The 17,143-nt window shown below is 45.6% G+C and overlaps 1 protein-coding gene across 6 annotated transcripts; it reads left to right on the plus strand.

Annotated features, from left to right (window-relative positions):
* Positions 1-1,519: 1,519 nt before the first annotated feature.
* LOC123968009 (histone-lysine N-methyltransferase ASH1L-like) lies at positions 1,520-16,943 on the plus strand. Of its 6 annotated transcripts, XM_046044459.1 has the most exons (14): positions 1,531-2,097; positions 4,823-5,669; positions 6,562-10,702; positions 12,218-12,566; positions 12,748-12,921; positions 13,010-13,104; positions 13,185-13,258; positions 13,394-13,439; positions 13,543-13,583; positions 13,683-13,753; positions 13,864-14,033; positions 14,532-14,623; positions 14,753-14,898; positions 14,978-16,943. In XM_046044459.1, exons 2-13 carry the CDS (start codon positions 5,016-5,018, stop codon positions 14,882-14,884), a joined length of 6,039 nt encoding a protein of 2,012 aa, XP_045900415.1. In that variant the 5' UTR covers positions 1,531-2,097; positions 4,823-5,015; the 3' UTR covers positions 14,885-14,898; positions 14,978-16,943. The 6 variants fall into 6 exon arrangements, 4 of the variants coding, with proteins under 4 accessions (XP_045900419.1, XP_045900416.1, XP_045900418.1 ...); XR_006824384.1 differs by lacking the exon at positions 14,978-16,943 and having other exon boundaries at positions 1,525-2,097; positions 14,237-14,623; positions 14,753-14,810; XR_006824385.1 differs by lacking the exon at positions 14,978-16,943 and having other exon boundaries at positions 1,527-2,097; positions 13,864-14,046; positions 14,753-14,801.
* Positions 16,944-17,143: the final 200 nt, after the last annotated feature.

The following is a 17,143-nucleotide window of genomic DNA, read 5'->3' on the forward strand; positions in this document are numbered from 1 at the left end:
TTATGTTGCATATTGTTACATATGACATTCAAAAGTTCTTACTGCTCACTCCAACGACTACCTCCTTTCACTTCTGATGTTCCTGTTTTCTTGCCTCTTGAGCCTCAATTTACTTTTTATAATTATCCTATTTGAAAAAAAAAATACAGAACAATACAGCCTACGTCAAATAGCATTTAAATAATAAACAGGGCAAATGCCCCAGAGCCTCAGACTCCCTGGACGCCCAAAATGGCCCAGGTTCCCAGTGTGTAAATTTTATCTAATTTGATTAATTGCAAATTGGTTTAGTATATATTGTGTTTGAAAAAGAAGGGTTCTGCACACTCTAGTCCAGTACAAGCGTTCTGTCATTAAACTTTCATCACGGCAAAAATCTTTACTTTTTGATTAAATACCTGTATTGTACCTTAGTGTGCATTTGTATAAGATTTGATTTTGTTTTTTGCATTGTGTCATGAAAGTGATGATTATCTCCAAAGTTTATACTTTGCTCTCATAGTGCATATCAAGTTGTGTTTAACTAAAATAGCTCAGACCAACCTACACAGAAAACCTGTGTCCAGTACCAGTACTCCTATGCTGGAATAGAAGCACTGGGTTGGTTTTTGGGTCTCTGTGTACACTGTACCGCATGGGAACTGATAGGCAGAGCCAAAAAAGCACGAGGTTGGGGGATAAGGGTTTGGGGTGAGCCATAGAGGCCCCAAAATGTTTTCCTCTAGGGCTATAGAGTTAATCTGGCCGTGCCTCCAGGCAAGGCTGGATTACCAACAAGGCAAAGTGGGCAACAGCCCCAGGGTCCCAGTCACCAAGGGCTGTGGCCCCAGGTGTAATATGTTTAATTTGGTTTGTAGTAATTTAAATCCCAAGAGCTTTATGACAAGTCCTGCATCATTACTTCGTCCTGAGTTTATGTCTTTTAGAGGCACCCTAAATCTAGTTTTAAAAACTTTATTTTTAGGTAATTTACAAAGATAAAACTATGATTATCAGTATAATTACTGAAAACTATTGGACATACAGCAAACCGGGGCCTGGGGGCCAATAGGGCCCTGCATATAGACCTATAAACAACATTAATGATGGTGTTACTCACTACTACTGCTTTTAATACTAAATAACACTATAGAGAACATAAAAAACAATAGCAATAATGCAAAATATGTATTATAATTATTAATATCATTATTATTATTACTACTGTTCTTTGTTCTTGTTTTCCTATTATTAGTTTATTTTTATACTAAAACATTTATTTCAAATGTGTATTTTTTGTATGTTAGATTTTGTGTTAGTGGGGAGTGCAGTCTCGGGTCAATATTTTCTGTTAAATGATGCATGATAAACAGCTCTCACATGAACTTTTAAATACGTACTTAGCCCTGCCTGCCTCTTTCCTCCCCCACTAGCGTTGTTGCTGAATCCCGTATTACATTACAACTTTTGAGCTGCTCCCCAAACCCTAGACCCAAGAGCAGCCTACTTTAGCCAAGTCGTCGCCATTTTATTAAGCGTCTAAATAGCCCTCCCCAATCGCCTATTATGAACCGCAATGAGATCCTGTGCTGTATTCGCCGTTTTATCTCCTCCTCTGGCCACATGAAAATGGCCACGCAATTGCATTCCCGCACATCCACCAGCCCCTCTGCGCTGTCAGCCAGTAACCTCGCGCGCACGCTGCTGCAGCCTTCAGCCCGTCGCCCTGACACGTTAACAACGTGTATGCATACGAGAGCAATCTGAGCCATTATTACTGGCGGGAGAGACGTAACTTTCCCCGAGAGAAGTGGGCAAAAATAAGATCCAGCGTAACCAGTCCGCCACCTAGCTGCGGAGACGCGCCGACGGAGATCTGTCGACTGTATGATTATGAAAACACCCGCGCCAATGTTGTTGCACAGTAGGCTCTGCGCTCCGTTGAGACTGAAACTCGGTTTTAGGGGGTGTTTTAACCTCCTCTGGCCTTAGTTATGTAATCAAAGCAACATCTAATGCACCAAAAGCTCCGGATTGCTGTTGGTGCGAAGGGGAGAGCAGGACAGCAACACCTCAACCTCCTGCCTAAACGCAGTTGGCTCCGGGACGCGCTCTCTGGTAAGTAGCCTACGTAGCCTTATTACAGATTTTCATGGCAGTCCGTATTAATGTGTGCAGGCCTGTCATCATCAGCGAGCTCGCAGCACAGTAGGTTAGTGAGAATTTTGTGCATCCGCTTTGCGCTAATTTTATCCCTTGTTGCTGAGTATGTTTCTCCGCGCATGGTGATCTTTCTTATTTCAATGTTGCTGACACCAGCAGAAGGGCTGGCAGAGGACAGATAGAAGAGAGAAAAAAGGTGGCTCGGGACTAACCCACATCACAAACACCACTAGCGAGCACATTTTGATGCTACGTAGCACCCCACTTCCATGTTGAGTTTCAGTTTGCAGCTGTTGATGTTTTAGGACGCTTAAAGGTGGGTTATATTTGATTATGGAGATAGGAGTGACGACAACAACAACACGTGCATGTGTCTGTCATTTATAAGTGCGACAGCATCAGGCGGATAGTGATTTTCAGAGGTGCGCAAAGTCATTGTGGAGAAGGAAGCCCCTGTTGACGTCCTCAGTAAACCAGCGATAGGTTGCTCCAGTGCGGTAACACCCCCACTGCCCATACTGTATCTACAGTAGCAACATCAATCAGCCTACGCAGCTGCGACCTGGGTACACAATGTACGACCAACACACTTCTAATACACAAACTAGGGGAAAGTGTGTGTGTGTGTGTGTGTGTGTGTGTGTGTGTGTGTGAGGAAGAGGAGGAGGGAGACTCACGTGAGAAACTTCCCTGTGTATGTGTAGTAAAGCTGCGCCGGCTGTGAGAGGCTTATAGGGTTCAATATTTTGAGATGCCATCACAGCAGCACCTAATTTCCAGCTGGGGGCTGCGCTTCGTGCTGTTGTCAGGCAGATGGTAATGGTGTTGTAGTTATTGATGATAACACCGTCATGGCTTGGTGATGATGTCTGGAAATATGGTGGGCCATTATCATGATTTAATCGTTGCCTCAGCGCTGCCGAGGATCCACAGTGACTACAGTGTCATGTCCACCCATCATCCTGTCACTGGAAATAGCTTCTCGTCTAATGTGGGAATCATTTTGAGTTATGTTTTAGAGGTATAGCTCTGAAGAGTATAAAAAGCTATTAGTATGCACTTTGACTGATGTTGAATGGACTTGCCCTTTTAAGTTTGAAAACCTGCCACTCTTATTCTCTTCTTATAGTCACTTTGCACAACAAGACTGAAACCCATGTGACTCAAGTTTCTCCTCATGCCTGTATCCTCTTCAGTGTGCTCATCTTCATATGGGTCAGGCTTCTGGAGTGGAGGTCATAATAAAAGCAGCTGCAGTTATTTAAGAGGACCACTGTCCATCTCTATGCTCATTTTATTTTATTGTAGGGAGGCTTGGCCTTGGAAATGCCTTCCAAAAATGTTACATAACAGGAGTTACTGGAACAGATGTTGATTTGAGCTCAGTATGATTCAAGGAAAAGGTTTGGGTGTGGAGCGACCAAGACGCAAGAGAGATAGCCCACTGAGCTCTTAAATGAAAACATTATCTGAGATACTCTTGTAAGTTTAAGGGGGCAGTTCAGTGCGTTGAGAGACAGTAGAGCTATTTCATAAGAGGCTCTCAGGAGAGAGCTGCAAGAATGCTTTGCAGGGTGTGTTTTATTAGAAAATGGATGAGTGTCTCCCTTAATGAGAGAGACCATAATGAAAGAAGAATGACAGAAGATGCTACTTCCCTTCGATCTGTAAAAAACTGGGCTGAACACAGTGTGAGCGAGTGTGAAAGTTTTTTTCTGGTGAGGAGAATGTTATTTTAGGGTGTGTTAGTTGCTGTAATGTCACATTAAAAGTCAATTTACAATGGGGTCAATGAAAAGCTTACTTGACTTAGAGGAAGCAATGGGAGGAGAAGGAATTTGCACTCCTTTCCAAAAATAAGTTTTACCCTTTCCTTCGGATTTGTGTTACCACTACCGAAAGGGGAGGAGGGGAATGGTCGGACCGTGAATGGAGGGATTTAGGTTGGAGAGGAGGAAAAGAACGAAGTGGAGGAGGAAATATGGTTCTGATTAACATGGATATGTATGAGTTGACCATTTTACTGTGTGGTCTACAGAGAGAGAAAGAGAGAGAGAGAGAGAGTGGATGGGACTAATAGAGAATGCAAGCAAAAGCTTTCTGCCAAACATGAAAAGGGGAGTTTCGGAGAGAAAAGAAAGTACAGCAGAGGGAAGGGTGGGAGGAGAAGTGCTTGTGGGAGTAGCTGAGAACAGAAGGCGCAAAGACAGTGGGGAGAGGAGGGGAGGAGACTGGATCAAGTGTTTGAATTAGTCAGGAGCTGATTGATTGATATATTGATTTGGGTAGAGAAGGATTAGAACGTAAGTAATAATGTAGAGGTTCAGGTTTGCTGTCTTTCAGAGCTGCCGTTATTTACAAATTGTTAGTGGAAACTAGCCGAGGCTGTTTTTGAAGAATGTGAGTAGGTCTTTCTTCCAGTTAGTGCCGACATTCTGGGAATCGGCGGCGTTGATTGGCCCCCTGGGTTTTCTGTATGATGAGATCATCTCTGTGGACACAGAGTTTAGCACCTCTCTACAGCTGCTTGCAGGAAGGGGACTTTCCCCCTCTCCTGTACTGCTGCTACTCAGCATCTGAGCTCACTGAAATGACTAATCACTGGCCTCTCTATCTTTCTGTCTGTGTCTGTCTGTCTTTTCTTTCCTGCATTCTCTGCCTGAAATTTACTCCACCACAGTTCCAGCATAAAGGATAAGAACGAGATCTTCCTTCGCTGGATGAATGAGCCCAACTCTACTGGACTGTTATAGGATATTCTTCATTCTTCTTTTTGTTCTTTGCCCTTGACCCCATCAACCCTACCAGGGCCATTTAAAAAGTGTTATCCTGGGAACCCCACAACATCCTACTTCTCCCCCCTGACTTCTCTGATGGACCAGAGAGTGAAGGGGGGAACCCCTCCAAACACAAACTCCACTCTGGACCCTACCTCTGCGCCTGAAGACTCTGAACAGGACCAAGTGGCAGAGAAAAACAGGAGAGGTGAAGGGGAGAATGGAGATGTAGGGGAAAAGGAGGAGGAGAAAAGAGGTGCAGGGAAAAAGAGAGAGGGAGACAAGGGGGCAGTGCTGGAGTTGCTCATCGAGGGGCGCTGTGGAAGCGCAGGGCAGCAACAGCTTCAGATCTCTAGCAGAGAAACAAGCTGCCCAGAGGGGAATGTACGACTCCGGATTGGACTCCAGGCCAAACGCACCAAGAAACCGCCCAAGATCTTAGAGAGCTACGTCTGCAAGCCCACCATCAGGACCTATCAAAGACAAGGCAGGGGGGGACTGCCAAGGGGAGATGGAGAAGGAGTGGGCCAGCAGAGCAAAACCAGCTCTTCTCCAGACGAGGCAACCAGAGATCAACGCTCAGGCTTGGATGCTGCCCAGGCCACATCCAAACAAACTGCATCTGCTGCTTCACCACCACTTGCATCGTTATCATCGTCATTGCAGGCACTGCCGTTATCGCCAACATTTACTACAGCTCCCACCCCAGCCTCAGTCCCTGCCAGCCAAGGGACCAAGTCTGCCAAACAGGTAAGTTAAGGACAAGATATACAGATTCCCTACTGTCATCAGGCAATATTAATCCTGCTTTTAGTTTAGGTTGGCGTAAAATGGAAAAAAATACCTAAAGGTTACAATGACTAAAGGTATTCATACATTAATAATGGCATGTCCTGTAGCTCTGTTTTGGTTTTTGCAGTTAACCACCAGACAGGCTTATACGGTGCAAAATCACCCAGCTTTGTGCTCAGTTGTAATAAGGTCAAATGAGCTATTGTCTCAATACTGAAACCTAAGCAGCCCATTTAAATAAACAGACCTATAAATAGGACAACAGCACGGCAACCACTTGGAGCTATTACAGACATTGGTCCATCAGTCCCTATGACAATCACCAAAGGGGACGCTTATTGCCTTAGCTGCACAAATGCCACTCAAGCTGCAGCATACCAAAATTACAGAGCAAGTACGAAATGTCAGGCCTTCTCATCTGTATTAGTGGCAATTTATAGCTACCAATAGCACAGCTTTCTCTCTCTCTTTCTGTCTCTGCCTGCCTCTCTATATCTGTCCCTCTCTTCTATTTTTACATCCCCTCTTTTCTCTACCTGCTCTCATTTATCTTTCACTCCCCCTCTGTCCCACTCCCTTCCTCTCTGTTTCTCTGCCTTTGTGTTTCTCCTTTCTGTGTCAACCCCATTCCTGTTTCCATCACCTCACTCTCTCCTTCTCCTCAATATGCCCTCTTTTCTCTGCCTGATTGAGTCATTTGTCCTCACTCTCTCTTTTAATGGCTGGACAAAAACAAAAGAATTTCAGTTATCGTCTCTTCCCCATTGTCCTTCACTGTTGTCAACAGTAAACTAATAGATGTCACGGCCGTTGTTGTCTGTGACAAAGATTATGTGTTTGCATTCCCCAGGTTCCTATCAAACTGGCCGATAAGACAGAGGGGAATTCAAATGGCTCATCTGAGAGAGTGAAGAAAGAGAAGCTTCCTAGTGTCAATGGCCAGTCTGTTTCTGCAGCACACAAACCCTGCTCGCCCACAACAGACCAGACAGCTTTAACTACTTCTTCCACCCCATGCATTGAAGCCCCAGAAACCAGAAGTGAAGGAAAGACCTCCAAGAAACATAATGGTTTGGTACAGACAACAAAACAGAAGGGACTATCAGATGGGAAAGGCTCTGCCGACATCCTTGGCTCTTCCACCTCTTCAAAAATTAAAGTTGGAAAACACAGCAACTCCTCTGTTTCTTCTGTGGACTCCTCGACAAGACCTCAAATCTCCAGCAGCTCCCATAAAGAACTTAGCCTCTCCAATAAGAGTAGGCCAGGCTCTCCTTCCTCTCCCTCAGTGACCCCTAAACCACAGTCTTCCCCCACCACTGTGGATCTTTCCTCTGACCAATCCCAAGATCAGGGCCCCTCTTTACAATCCCCACTAGAGAAAAAGAGAGAAAAAGAGAGGAAAGCAAAGAAAGAGAAACGAAAAGACAAAAAATCCAAGCGAGATAGATTGGAGGCTGAAAGAGCAAAGAGTGAGAGCAGAAAGGAGGAAGGCAAGAAGAAGAAAAAGGACAACGGGAAAGATGGAAAATCAAGACATGGTAAAGAAAAGGATGAAAGACATAAGACTGATGATACATGGAGGGATGAACTAAAGTTTGAAAGAGGAAAGGCTGAGAAAAAGAGGGATAAGCTTAGCCCAGACAGGCAAAGAACAGAGGATATTAATACAAAATGTGGTGAAACAGTTGATAAAACCTCTAAAGTAGTGAACCCAGGCAGACCAGATGAGATAGCCAAGACAGATGACAGTTGCAAGCCAGTTAAACAAGCTGAGCCAGCAACAACAACAGGTGACACCAGTAAATCAAAAGAAGACATCTCAAGACATTCATCTGTGCCTCCAAGCCACCCCTCTACTTCTGCTCCTCCCCCTCTGCCCACTCCTTCTGCCCGTGCCTCCATTTCTCCCCCTTCTTCCCCCCAAGAGCAGGACAGCCGGCCGCTCAAGAAACGTAAAGCCAGGCGGCCCAGCTGGACCAAGCTGGTCCACCGGGCTCAGAGAGTGGAAAATCAGGAAGCCCCTTCGGATTCCCAACATAATCCTTTACTAAATTTCCCCCAGAACCCCAAGACATCCCTTCCTGCCAAGGCCACTATTCAGCAGACAGATGAGTCACACCCAGCTCCCCCTAGCTCCTCAACCAGCAGTTCCTCCCCTCTCTCTTCTGCAACCAAACCTCCATCACCAAAGGAAAGTCACCCCACATCAGACCCCAATCCCCCTGCTTCCAGATGCTCCATAACCCCTGCCCGAAAAAGGGGCCGCCCTAAATCTTACAGCTCTAGCTTAGATGAACCTCCCCCTAGACTTTCTCCAAACTCTATCCCAACTGAGGTGCCTCTTCTGGCGTGTGACGGAATTCAGAAAGCCCCTGTGCTGGAGCCAACTCCAGTGCTGCAGTGTGGTCCTCAGTCTAAATCCAGCCCCAGGAAGCGTGGCCGTCCTCCCAAACGGCCCCTCCCTGAGGACCAGAGCGGCGATGCTCTGAATCGCACTGATGATACAGACAAGAGTAAAGATTTTCTTCCTCCTGAAAAGGCGAACAGGCAGCTAAAGATCAGAAGGCTGATTAATGAGATGAAGAAAAGAAAGAAGAGGAGACTTCACAAGGTAATACTGTCTGGGTATGTGGGAAAGGAGAGAAGCGGAGGCGGGGCAGTAGATGACGAGACCTCTCTTAGAACGTGTAAATCAATAGAGGCTACAACAGTACACACGTTCTCAGCCCTGTCATCTTCCTTTGGGAGTAAGCTTGGCCCTCAGATCAATGTGAGCAAGAGAGGGACCATCTACATGGGCAAGAGGCGAGGACGCAAGCCTAAAGCCCAAACAGCTCCAACGGCCCAAATCAACTTCCAGAGCTCCACTCAGTCGTCTCTGTTTACCAATCCTTCTGAAACATCTCTCTTCTCTAACCAACCGCAGCCTCCTCCCTCTCACCCGTTTCCCTCCCCATCTCTTACCCACTCCAGTGGGGCCCAGAGCCCCTATAGTGAAGGCAGCCTCCCAGAACCAACATCCTCCCTACTTTTTTCTCATCCCTTCTCCCTCCCTTCCCCATCATCCTCCTGTACCTCCACCCATCCTCCTTCCTCATCCCTCTCTCCCTTTGTGAAGAAGAGTTGTCCATGTCAGGGAAGACACCACTTCCCCTTTCACCAGTCTTCATGTAAGCTCTCCTGTCCTACCCCTCCAATGCATCACACACCTGGCTCTCCTGGCCAATTGAAAGAGGCCACCCCTTCCCCGAGGAGTGAATCACACAGCGAAGAGACGCTGCCTAGCGATAGTGGGATTGGAACGGATAACAACAGTGTTTCTGAGCGAGGGGAGATGAGGGGAAGTCGAGGCATGCTCAGGTTGGGTCAGGGGTCAGGAGGGATTCTGGGGGGTCAAAGGCACCCCTCTTCTCTTATGGACCGTCCCTCTCCTGTCTCTTCACCCCTCTCTCACATGCCCAGACACACAAACCCCATCACCGACTCAACTACTTTGGAGCGGCACAGAGACAGACATAGGCACAGGCGGAGGGATTACGACTGTTCCTCCTCATGTACTTGCTTGTGCCCGTGCCCCTGCCCAGGACACAACAAGTGCACTCATTCAGCCTATTACCCTTGCCTTGGGCACAATGCACTGAAGAGACAGAAAAATAAACATAAGAAGAAGCACCAGCAGCTGCACATGCAGGATCCACAGTTTCTGGCTGAACTAGAAGATCTAATTGGTCAGTTCAGCGAGGTGCATATCGGACGTCGAGGTTGGGTGAGGACAGGACTTGGACAGGGCTTTGAGGGGAGTGGGAATGCTGCTGGAGGAAGGCGCCATCACTCCTCTTCCCATTCTCTCCGCTCCAACATCTTCAGGATCAATCTGAATGGCTTCTACTCACCTCACCCTTCATCTTACTCTGCTAACCCCTCCTTCTCCCCTCAGCCTTTCTACCCCTGCCAGCCTGTGCATTGTAACAGGAAGCCAGAGCGCAGGCAGTGTGGTTGCCCGTCAAAGTTCCAGGAGACCATTGAAAATATGGGCTTTTACAGCAGCTATCCCCCGGCCACGACACTTTACCACCACCTCCCCAGCTCCTACCCGCTTCCTTCCCCACACCAGTATGCCTCCCATCAGCCCCATCATGCCCATTTTCTCCTCAACCCCGCCAGATTCCACAGGCGGAGGAGCAGGCTGCTGAGGGAGGGAGCTTTAGGAGGAGAGGTGGAGGGAGATATAGGAGGAAGCAGTGGAGGAGGCCCACACCTCAGCTCAGGGTTCACATCCAGCCTCTCCTGTGGCTGTGGAAGGAGCGAACACAAACACAAGCATAAACACCGTCACAGGCACTGCGAGCGAGACATGGATGACGAGGAGGAGTTACACGAGGATGAGGAGGAAGATGAAATGGAGAGAGAGGGGTTGGCCAGTTCAAAACCAAGGTCAAGGTTCATTTTGGGGCAAGGAGAAGGAGGAAGGAAAGGGGCAAGAGGAATGGGGAATATGCTTTGTAAAGAATCGCCTTGGTTATGTGAGAACGGAAGTGATTCCTTCTCCTCTTGCACTGCTGCCACATCATCATCATCTTCAGCAGAGAGGTACAAACACACATCACTCACCTCACTGGGGCTGGGTTCCTCTCACCTGTCTTCATTTGGAGGAGGCTGGGGCGGCCTGGGCCAGAGCTGGACAAAATTTGGGGGCCTAGGAGGGACAGGATTAGGAAACACCAACCCCAGCTGGAGAGGCTTCACCGGGGAGCAACATACAGGCAGACTGACTGCATCAGACGGAGAGGATGAAGACGGTGACGACATTCAAGAGTCACACCTCTACAGGACTTCTCCATCCCCAACACACGCCAACCTGTTCACATCTGCTGCCATGGCAACGGGGGGGAGGGGCCTGAGGAGCGGATTGGCCAGCAGGAATCCAGGAAGTGGAGACAGGTCATGGAGGAGAGATGAGCCAGCGTGGACAGAGAGGAGAGAAGCAGGTAAGGATGCATGAATGCTTTCAATATCAATAAATGTGTGAATGAATAGAGCACTGACATGCATGTGCTTCTGTCTGATGGCTCATTATAAGGTTATGTTAGCATTAGTGCTAAAGTTGTTGCAAACTTGGACATACTTTAATGTTAGTATTTCTGTGGCTGGAAACTGCTGATAACTGCTACAGAACATTGTTAACATTGCTTCTTGAGTTGTGTGAATGCACATTTGCATTCTGTTATTATTTTATTGGCAGAAAATGTGACTATATAGTACATTGAATAGTAATTTAGAGACTATGGAAAAACTAACATCAACTGTGCTATTCATATTTGAAATACATCAAAACCACGCAAATTGTGACAGGTAGCTGAGTGAATAGGTTTTATGCCAAGAAGCTCTTTTCACTTGCACAGTATGACAGATTTTTATATTTGCACAATCTGGAGATGAGATTGTGGCACTAATAGTTTGCCCAATATAGTGACAGCATTGCTTTTTCTCAGGTGTTGTTGAGCCACGCATCAAAGCCTGGAGGGTGTTTAAGAGGAAATCAGACTCCGTTCTTTTTATAGCCAATTTCAGACTCCCTCTGATGTGCAGGGGACGTGCCTAACACACACACACACAGACGCAACAATTCAGCAACCACTCTATGTTGGAATTTTTAAAAAAGTGTTATAGCAGGAGGGCAGCATCTTGATGGGAATCTTCCAGAAAATCTTTGAAATCTCCACAGTCTGCAGTGAACCACACGCTGTTGCAGCCCGGGGCTACCCAGTGAACACAGTCATTAGTTAACCACCAGATAGGCTATTTAAAGCCTGGCCTATCCCTTACTGCTGGCCAACAGGGCCTATTTGACTTGGAAAAATCCAATAAGGAAAGAGTGGTCAGTCTTGTCAGGGACTGTGGAAAATGGAACAAAAAGATAGATGACCTCAGGAGTGATTGATGAAGGAATAGCACAGAGGTCAGAACGGGGGTAAAGACAGCTTGTGAGGGGATGTTGTTTTTGAAAGAGGTGGAATACATTCAGTTCATCATCTAACTAAACACATGTGTTTTGCAGTATGGCACGCTAGCTCGGGCAAACTCACACATTCTTTTTTTCTCTCCCTCTTTGTCTGCTCAGCCTTTTGAGATTGTGTTCCACATTAACTGAATGTGCAAAAACAATTTGTGTGCAAGAGTGCATACGTGTGCATGCTCATATGCATTCTACACAGTGTTTGTGTCCAATAATTGTGTTTTTTTTGCTGCATATGTGTGTGTACATAAATCACTTCTTAATGCATTTCCCAGAAGAGATCTGGTCAGAGGAAATGTTGTGACTCACCTAATCTGTGGCCCATCCGCATGACTCAGCCAAGACTGGCCTCACCTCACACCTCCTGCTGGCTCAATCACTGATCCACATCTGTCTCATTTCCTCTCTGCCACTTATACCCCACCCTTCTCTCCTGCCTCCTTCTGCCTCGACCCCTCCCTCCCTCTTTCTGTTTCAATGACTGCAGGTTTACAAGGTGACTCAAGAAGCCGGGGGCAGCAGAAAACTGCGCCAACGCCAGACAGTGTGGCAGGGAAAAAGAAAAGAAGGCCAGGACGGCCCAGAAAGCACCCACTGCCCTCCACTGTATCCTCCCCCATGCACTCATCTGCAGCTCCCTCCATGTCATCACCCGACCTCTTGCCAGCATACAGCCACAACAGAGATGGGAGAGAAGTAGGAGGGAGAAAAGAAGAAAGAGGGCCAGAGAGAGATCGAAGAGGCGATACAGTGCAGCAGGTGACAGAGTTGGAGCTGCAGGCCAGGAGGAAAAGAGGACGGAAGAGAAAACATGGTGACTCTCCTTGTCATCAGAGGTAAACACTCACAATTGTATTATAAAGTACCTGAGCTGGTTGACTTGAAAATTAAATACAACCACTCACTACTGCTATATTAACCCATCGTTTTCAGCACTGTGTGCTAAACCAGTGCCTTTTCTCTCTTTCTCTTTTTCCTCTCTATCGTTCTATCTCTCTCTTCATGCTTTCCTTTTAGTGTCGCTGAGGACAAACCAGAGTGTGACACCCCCCCTGAATGTTTTAGCCAATCAGATGTCGACCCAGCTCCATCCCAACCAGTAACCATCCAAAGAGAGGAGAGAGCAGATGGTCCTCCCAGGAAGAAGTTTCTGAGGGCAGGCCTTTACTCTGATGATTACAAAACGACTAAGTGAGTTGACTAAATTCATAAACTCACTTATAACATTGTTCGTTGTATCGTTTGTAAAAAATATGTATTTAATGTGTCTCTTTCCTAGTCCCCCCTCCGAAGCCCAGCAGCTGGGCAGAGAGAGTATGGAATACACACCAGAGGAGCATGAATATAGCCTTTTACCTGCTCCCATACATGTTGGTGAGTATATAAGAAAATGCAAACTGCTGTAGTTTGCTGTAGCTGTGATAGTTCATCCAAACTCCCTTTGTGTCCTCTAGGGAAGTACCTTAGGCTGAAGCGGATTCATTTCCAGTTACCTTATGATGTTATGTGGCTGTGGCAGCATGATCAGGTACAGTAGAGCCCCATAACACAGAATTAGAAAGTTGGAAGGTCGAGCTGATGCGTCTTTGGAAATGAGAAGGAGAACAGGAGATTTGTGAAGTGTTTTGAAAGAACATGCAATTCTCATGTTGTGTTGTTACAGCTTCACAGGCAGCCTGCTGTGCCCCTTAAAAGGAAGCGACGTTACTGTGAGTTGCCAGTATTGGATGTACTATCTTCAGGTTTGGTTGATGGATCAGATCAATACTTATACAGTGTCTTACTCTGTTTCTCCATCTCTGTTTCACTCAGGCCGGCTAAAGGAGAGGACTGTATCCCCTCACCAGACAGTGGTGAGTTCATGTGGCTTGAAGTTGCTTCCTCCCAGTAAAGAATGCAGCTTTAACAACTGTTAAAACTTACACGTGTCCCACCATTTTCTTATTTTACAGGAGGAGAGCTCTAGTGAAATCACCAGCCTGTTTCCTCACCTCGACATGGATCCTTTGACCAGCAATGAGAGGTACGGAAAGAACACAGCGAAAAACATTTCAAGATAAACCAGTTGACGCATTGTTGCTGAACGAATGTCAGGGTGGATGGCTAATGTTTCTCCCTGTGTGTCCGGGCCAGGAGCTTTGTGGTGAAACACCATGTGTTCCTTGTGAGGAACTGGGAGCTTGTGAGAGACAGACAGATCCGACTGAGGATAGAGAGGGAGAGAGACGCAGAGGGAGAGGAGAGGGACTCACAACGTCTGTCCTGTGATGGAGCCAATGGGGACGACAGCCACATCAAGTCAGGTCCATGAAGCAAGTGTGTGTGTTAGTTTTTGTTTCTGTAGGTGTTTGCGAATGCATTCATGAATGTTGTTGAACTCTCTATATGATCATTTTTACCGTACATCAGTATTGATTTCATCTGGTGTCTTTTACTTTATGTGCGCATGTGTGTGTGTGTGTGTGTGCGTGCTCATATTTGGCTTGTCTCTCCATATCATACTCAGCAGCACCAACTAAGTGGTTTTCCAACCACAGAATTTCAGCCTGCAAAGATGTTTCCCCATTTCTGTCATCCACCACTGGTGTCCAAGAACCCAGCAGGCATCGACTTTCCCCATTAGCAGGGAAACCACACAGTTTCCATCAAAGACTCCCTGACTGATAAATAGGAATGAAGGGGAAATAAGGACACTGGCATAATTACAGCTATATATGTAAAAATAAATGATATGCTGTTTTCATTCCCTCCTGCAACGCCTTTACTAACATAAAGAATACTATTTGAACTGTGACCTTCAGATCAGCCAGTGGGGGTGGAGGTGACGGTTATCAGCAGTGACCCCCAGCATCAGAGTCAGGACACCTCCAGCTTGCTCACTGCCAGCCCCTGTGTGAGTGAACAAATTCAGCACTACCCATGTAAAAAAAAAAGAGGAGAGATCTTTTCTTTTAAGAATGCACATTTCCACGAGGATAAAAATCTGCTTTTGTAATTAGTTGTGCATACTTGTTCACCACAGCCCACCAAAACCCAGAACAGACAAGAGGAGGAGGGAGTGGAAGAAAAACGAGGGGAAGAAGAAGAGGTCTGCAGCAGAGAACAGAGAAGGAAACGGCTGAATGATTTACTTTTGACACTGCAGCATTCATAAGCTAACAGAAAGTGGTGAGTAGAGCATCAGATACAGGAGGGTCTGTGCGAGGTATATGCATTGTTTTGTTGATAGTATTTTGCCTTTATGTAGGTGGGATCACTCTGAGAAAGGGACCAGGCCCACCCCTGGACAGATGGACAGGAACTGATGTCATAACACTGCTATTACAAGTAGCAGTGCCAGAGAGAACAAGGGAGAAAAGGCGGGGAGAGTTGGAGAGTAATAGCGGCTGAAAATGCAAGAAAGACATCTCACACACTGACAGATGAGTGTGTTGAACCTAGCGCTCTGAAGGGCATCACACCAAGGATGAAACCATGGTAACACATCTTTTGTCCAAGCGGCGAGGGATGAGAGAAACGGAGATAGACTGTCCCGGATGAAAGAAAGAAACAGACCAGCTGAAATGAATTTGCACTAGTGCTGGATAAACAAGCACACTAAAGACTGTATGTATGCTGAGTGGACACACTATAAACACACACACATACACTTTGATTGCTCTTACTTCGGCACCTTAGGCAAACTGGGAAAGGCAGACATTGCTTGTAGACTGAAAGTGGACATATATGGTACTCAGCATTTCGGCTCTGAAGTTTTCAAGAGACGAGGAGCTCACAAGCTGCCCGGGGGGAACAAAAATGTAGCCTGGGTCCTAAGTAGGTCAGAATTGAACCCTCGTTTAATTGTTAAGCTTTCAAAGTCACATTGCACCTTTGGGAAATGACACGAGGTGAAGTGAACCAGTTTAAAGCTGTTGAGACAGTGTTAGGGGTTTTCTTCACTTTACCAAAACAGTGTCTGCTATGTACCAGTGAATAGGCAGGGGAGGGGGTGGGCTTAGTGATAGGAATTTTGGCATCGCTGCAAGAGAATTTCTAATGAGGTTTTAAAAAAAAAGTTATTTTTGAAAAAAAAAAGACAACTTGAGCACTGTCAGCTAAAGAAATGGACAAGATATATTCATGATAGGAATGTTTATTGTTGACTATTTTCAGTATTGCTTCCTGGGGAAGGGGGGGTAAAAAGTGTTTTGTTTACTTCAGACTGCCTTTGAGAATGTTTCGCTCTTTGCTCCAGAGCATTGACAATCAGAATGTCCTAGGGGAAGAAAAGAGAGGGGAAAGGGAATGAAAACTAGAATTGATTTGCCCCAAATGCTCTGTAGAAGTGCCATGTTGTCTTGTGTACGTACCTAAGCGAACTCATGCAGTCTTTAAAAGCAATATCTCCTCTGATAAGGACTATATAAGGACTTCCTTTGTTATGTTTTGGGTTTTTTTAAGTTGTGAATATTTGAGGATTGGAGGTCATTTTTCTGTATAGTTACATAGTAGATTGTTCTCATCTTAGGAGCGTTGGGCTAATCCACCTAGTGGAAGTAATCATAAGTGTTTAGTTTCATGTGAATGTACATAGAGAGAGACCTGTTTTCCTTCTATCAGCAGTAGCGTGTAAAATTAGTATTATACATGACAATACTATTGGGATTATACATACAACTTAATATTCAATCTTTCATTTTACTAACATGTTTTTAACCGATTAAACAGCTGACCAATATATCAGTCATTTCTCCTTAAAATTGACAATGATTGTATATGATTTTTTTTGTAGAATTACATAATTTGTCTCTTTTTTTTAGGTGAGCGTACCTTGTTTTTTTGTTTTTGTATTGGTCAGACAATCAGTGACAGTGAATTAGTTTTTCCAGTGTTAAATTTCTGCTCTCTTTCAGTAGTATGGTTTGTAACAACAAGCCAAGAAAGTGCAATTTCTTTGACTGTTTACATACTGTATGTATATTTTTCCTCTTTCCTTTTTTTAACTAAGAGCACTACATTATTGCCAGTGGATGATTAACTTTATAGCAAAGGTACACATAAAGAGTTATTTATCTAGTTTGCATGACATGTAACCTTTGCCTGTTGCCTCTGATAATGTGCATCTGAAAAACAAAACATCAAAAACAGTTGTAACTCAATGCCATAGAATGTCAGCTCAGACTTTTTGCCTCTATAACCATAATAATAAAAGCATTTTATGTCTACTAGTACTAAACCCTGCGGACTCTTGGTATATTAGATATAAAGCCTTCTTCATGCTGTCGGTGTGATGTGTGTGTGGGTGTGTGTTTTGGGAGGTTACTGCAGTGATTTTAATCTGCTTAAGCTAACAGTGCTATCTAGTGGTGTTAGATTGTATATCTCACACCATGTTGTCCTCCATAATGACCCACAATAGAGGACGCTATCA

The sequence above is a fragment of the Micropterus dolomieu genome, linkage group LG03, assembly GCF_021292245.1.
Source record: "Micropterus dolomieu isolate WLL.071019.BEF.003 ecotype Adirondacks linkage group LG03, ASM2129224v1, whole genome shotgun sequence".
In the NCBI taxonomy this organism is placed as follows: Eukaryota; Metazoa; Chordata; class Actinopteri; order Centrarchiformes; family Centrarchidae; genus Micropterus; species Micropterus dolomieu.

Coding starts and splice junctions, on each gene's coding strand:
- LOC123968009 (XM_046044459.1), top strand. CDS start 5,016: ATGGACCAGAGAGTGAAGGGGGGAACCCCTCCAAACACAAACTCCACT. Junction 13,584..13,682: donor TATCCCCTCACCAGACAGTG/GTGAGTTCATGT, acceptor CTTATTTTACAG/GAGGAGAGCTCTAGTGAAAT. Junction 14,624..14,752: donor TGCTCACTGCCAGCCCCTGT/GTGAGTGAACAA, acceptor TGTTCACCACAG/CCCACCAAAACCCAGAACAG.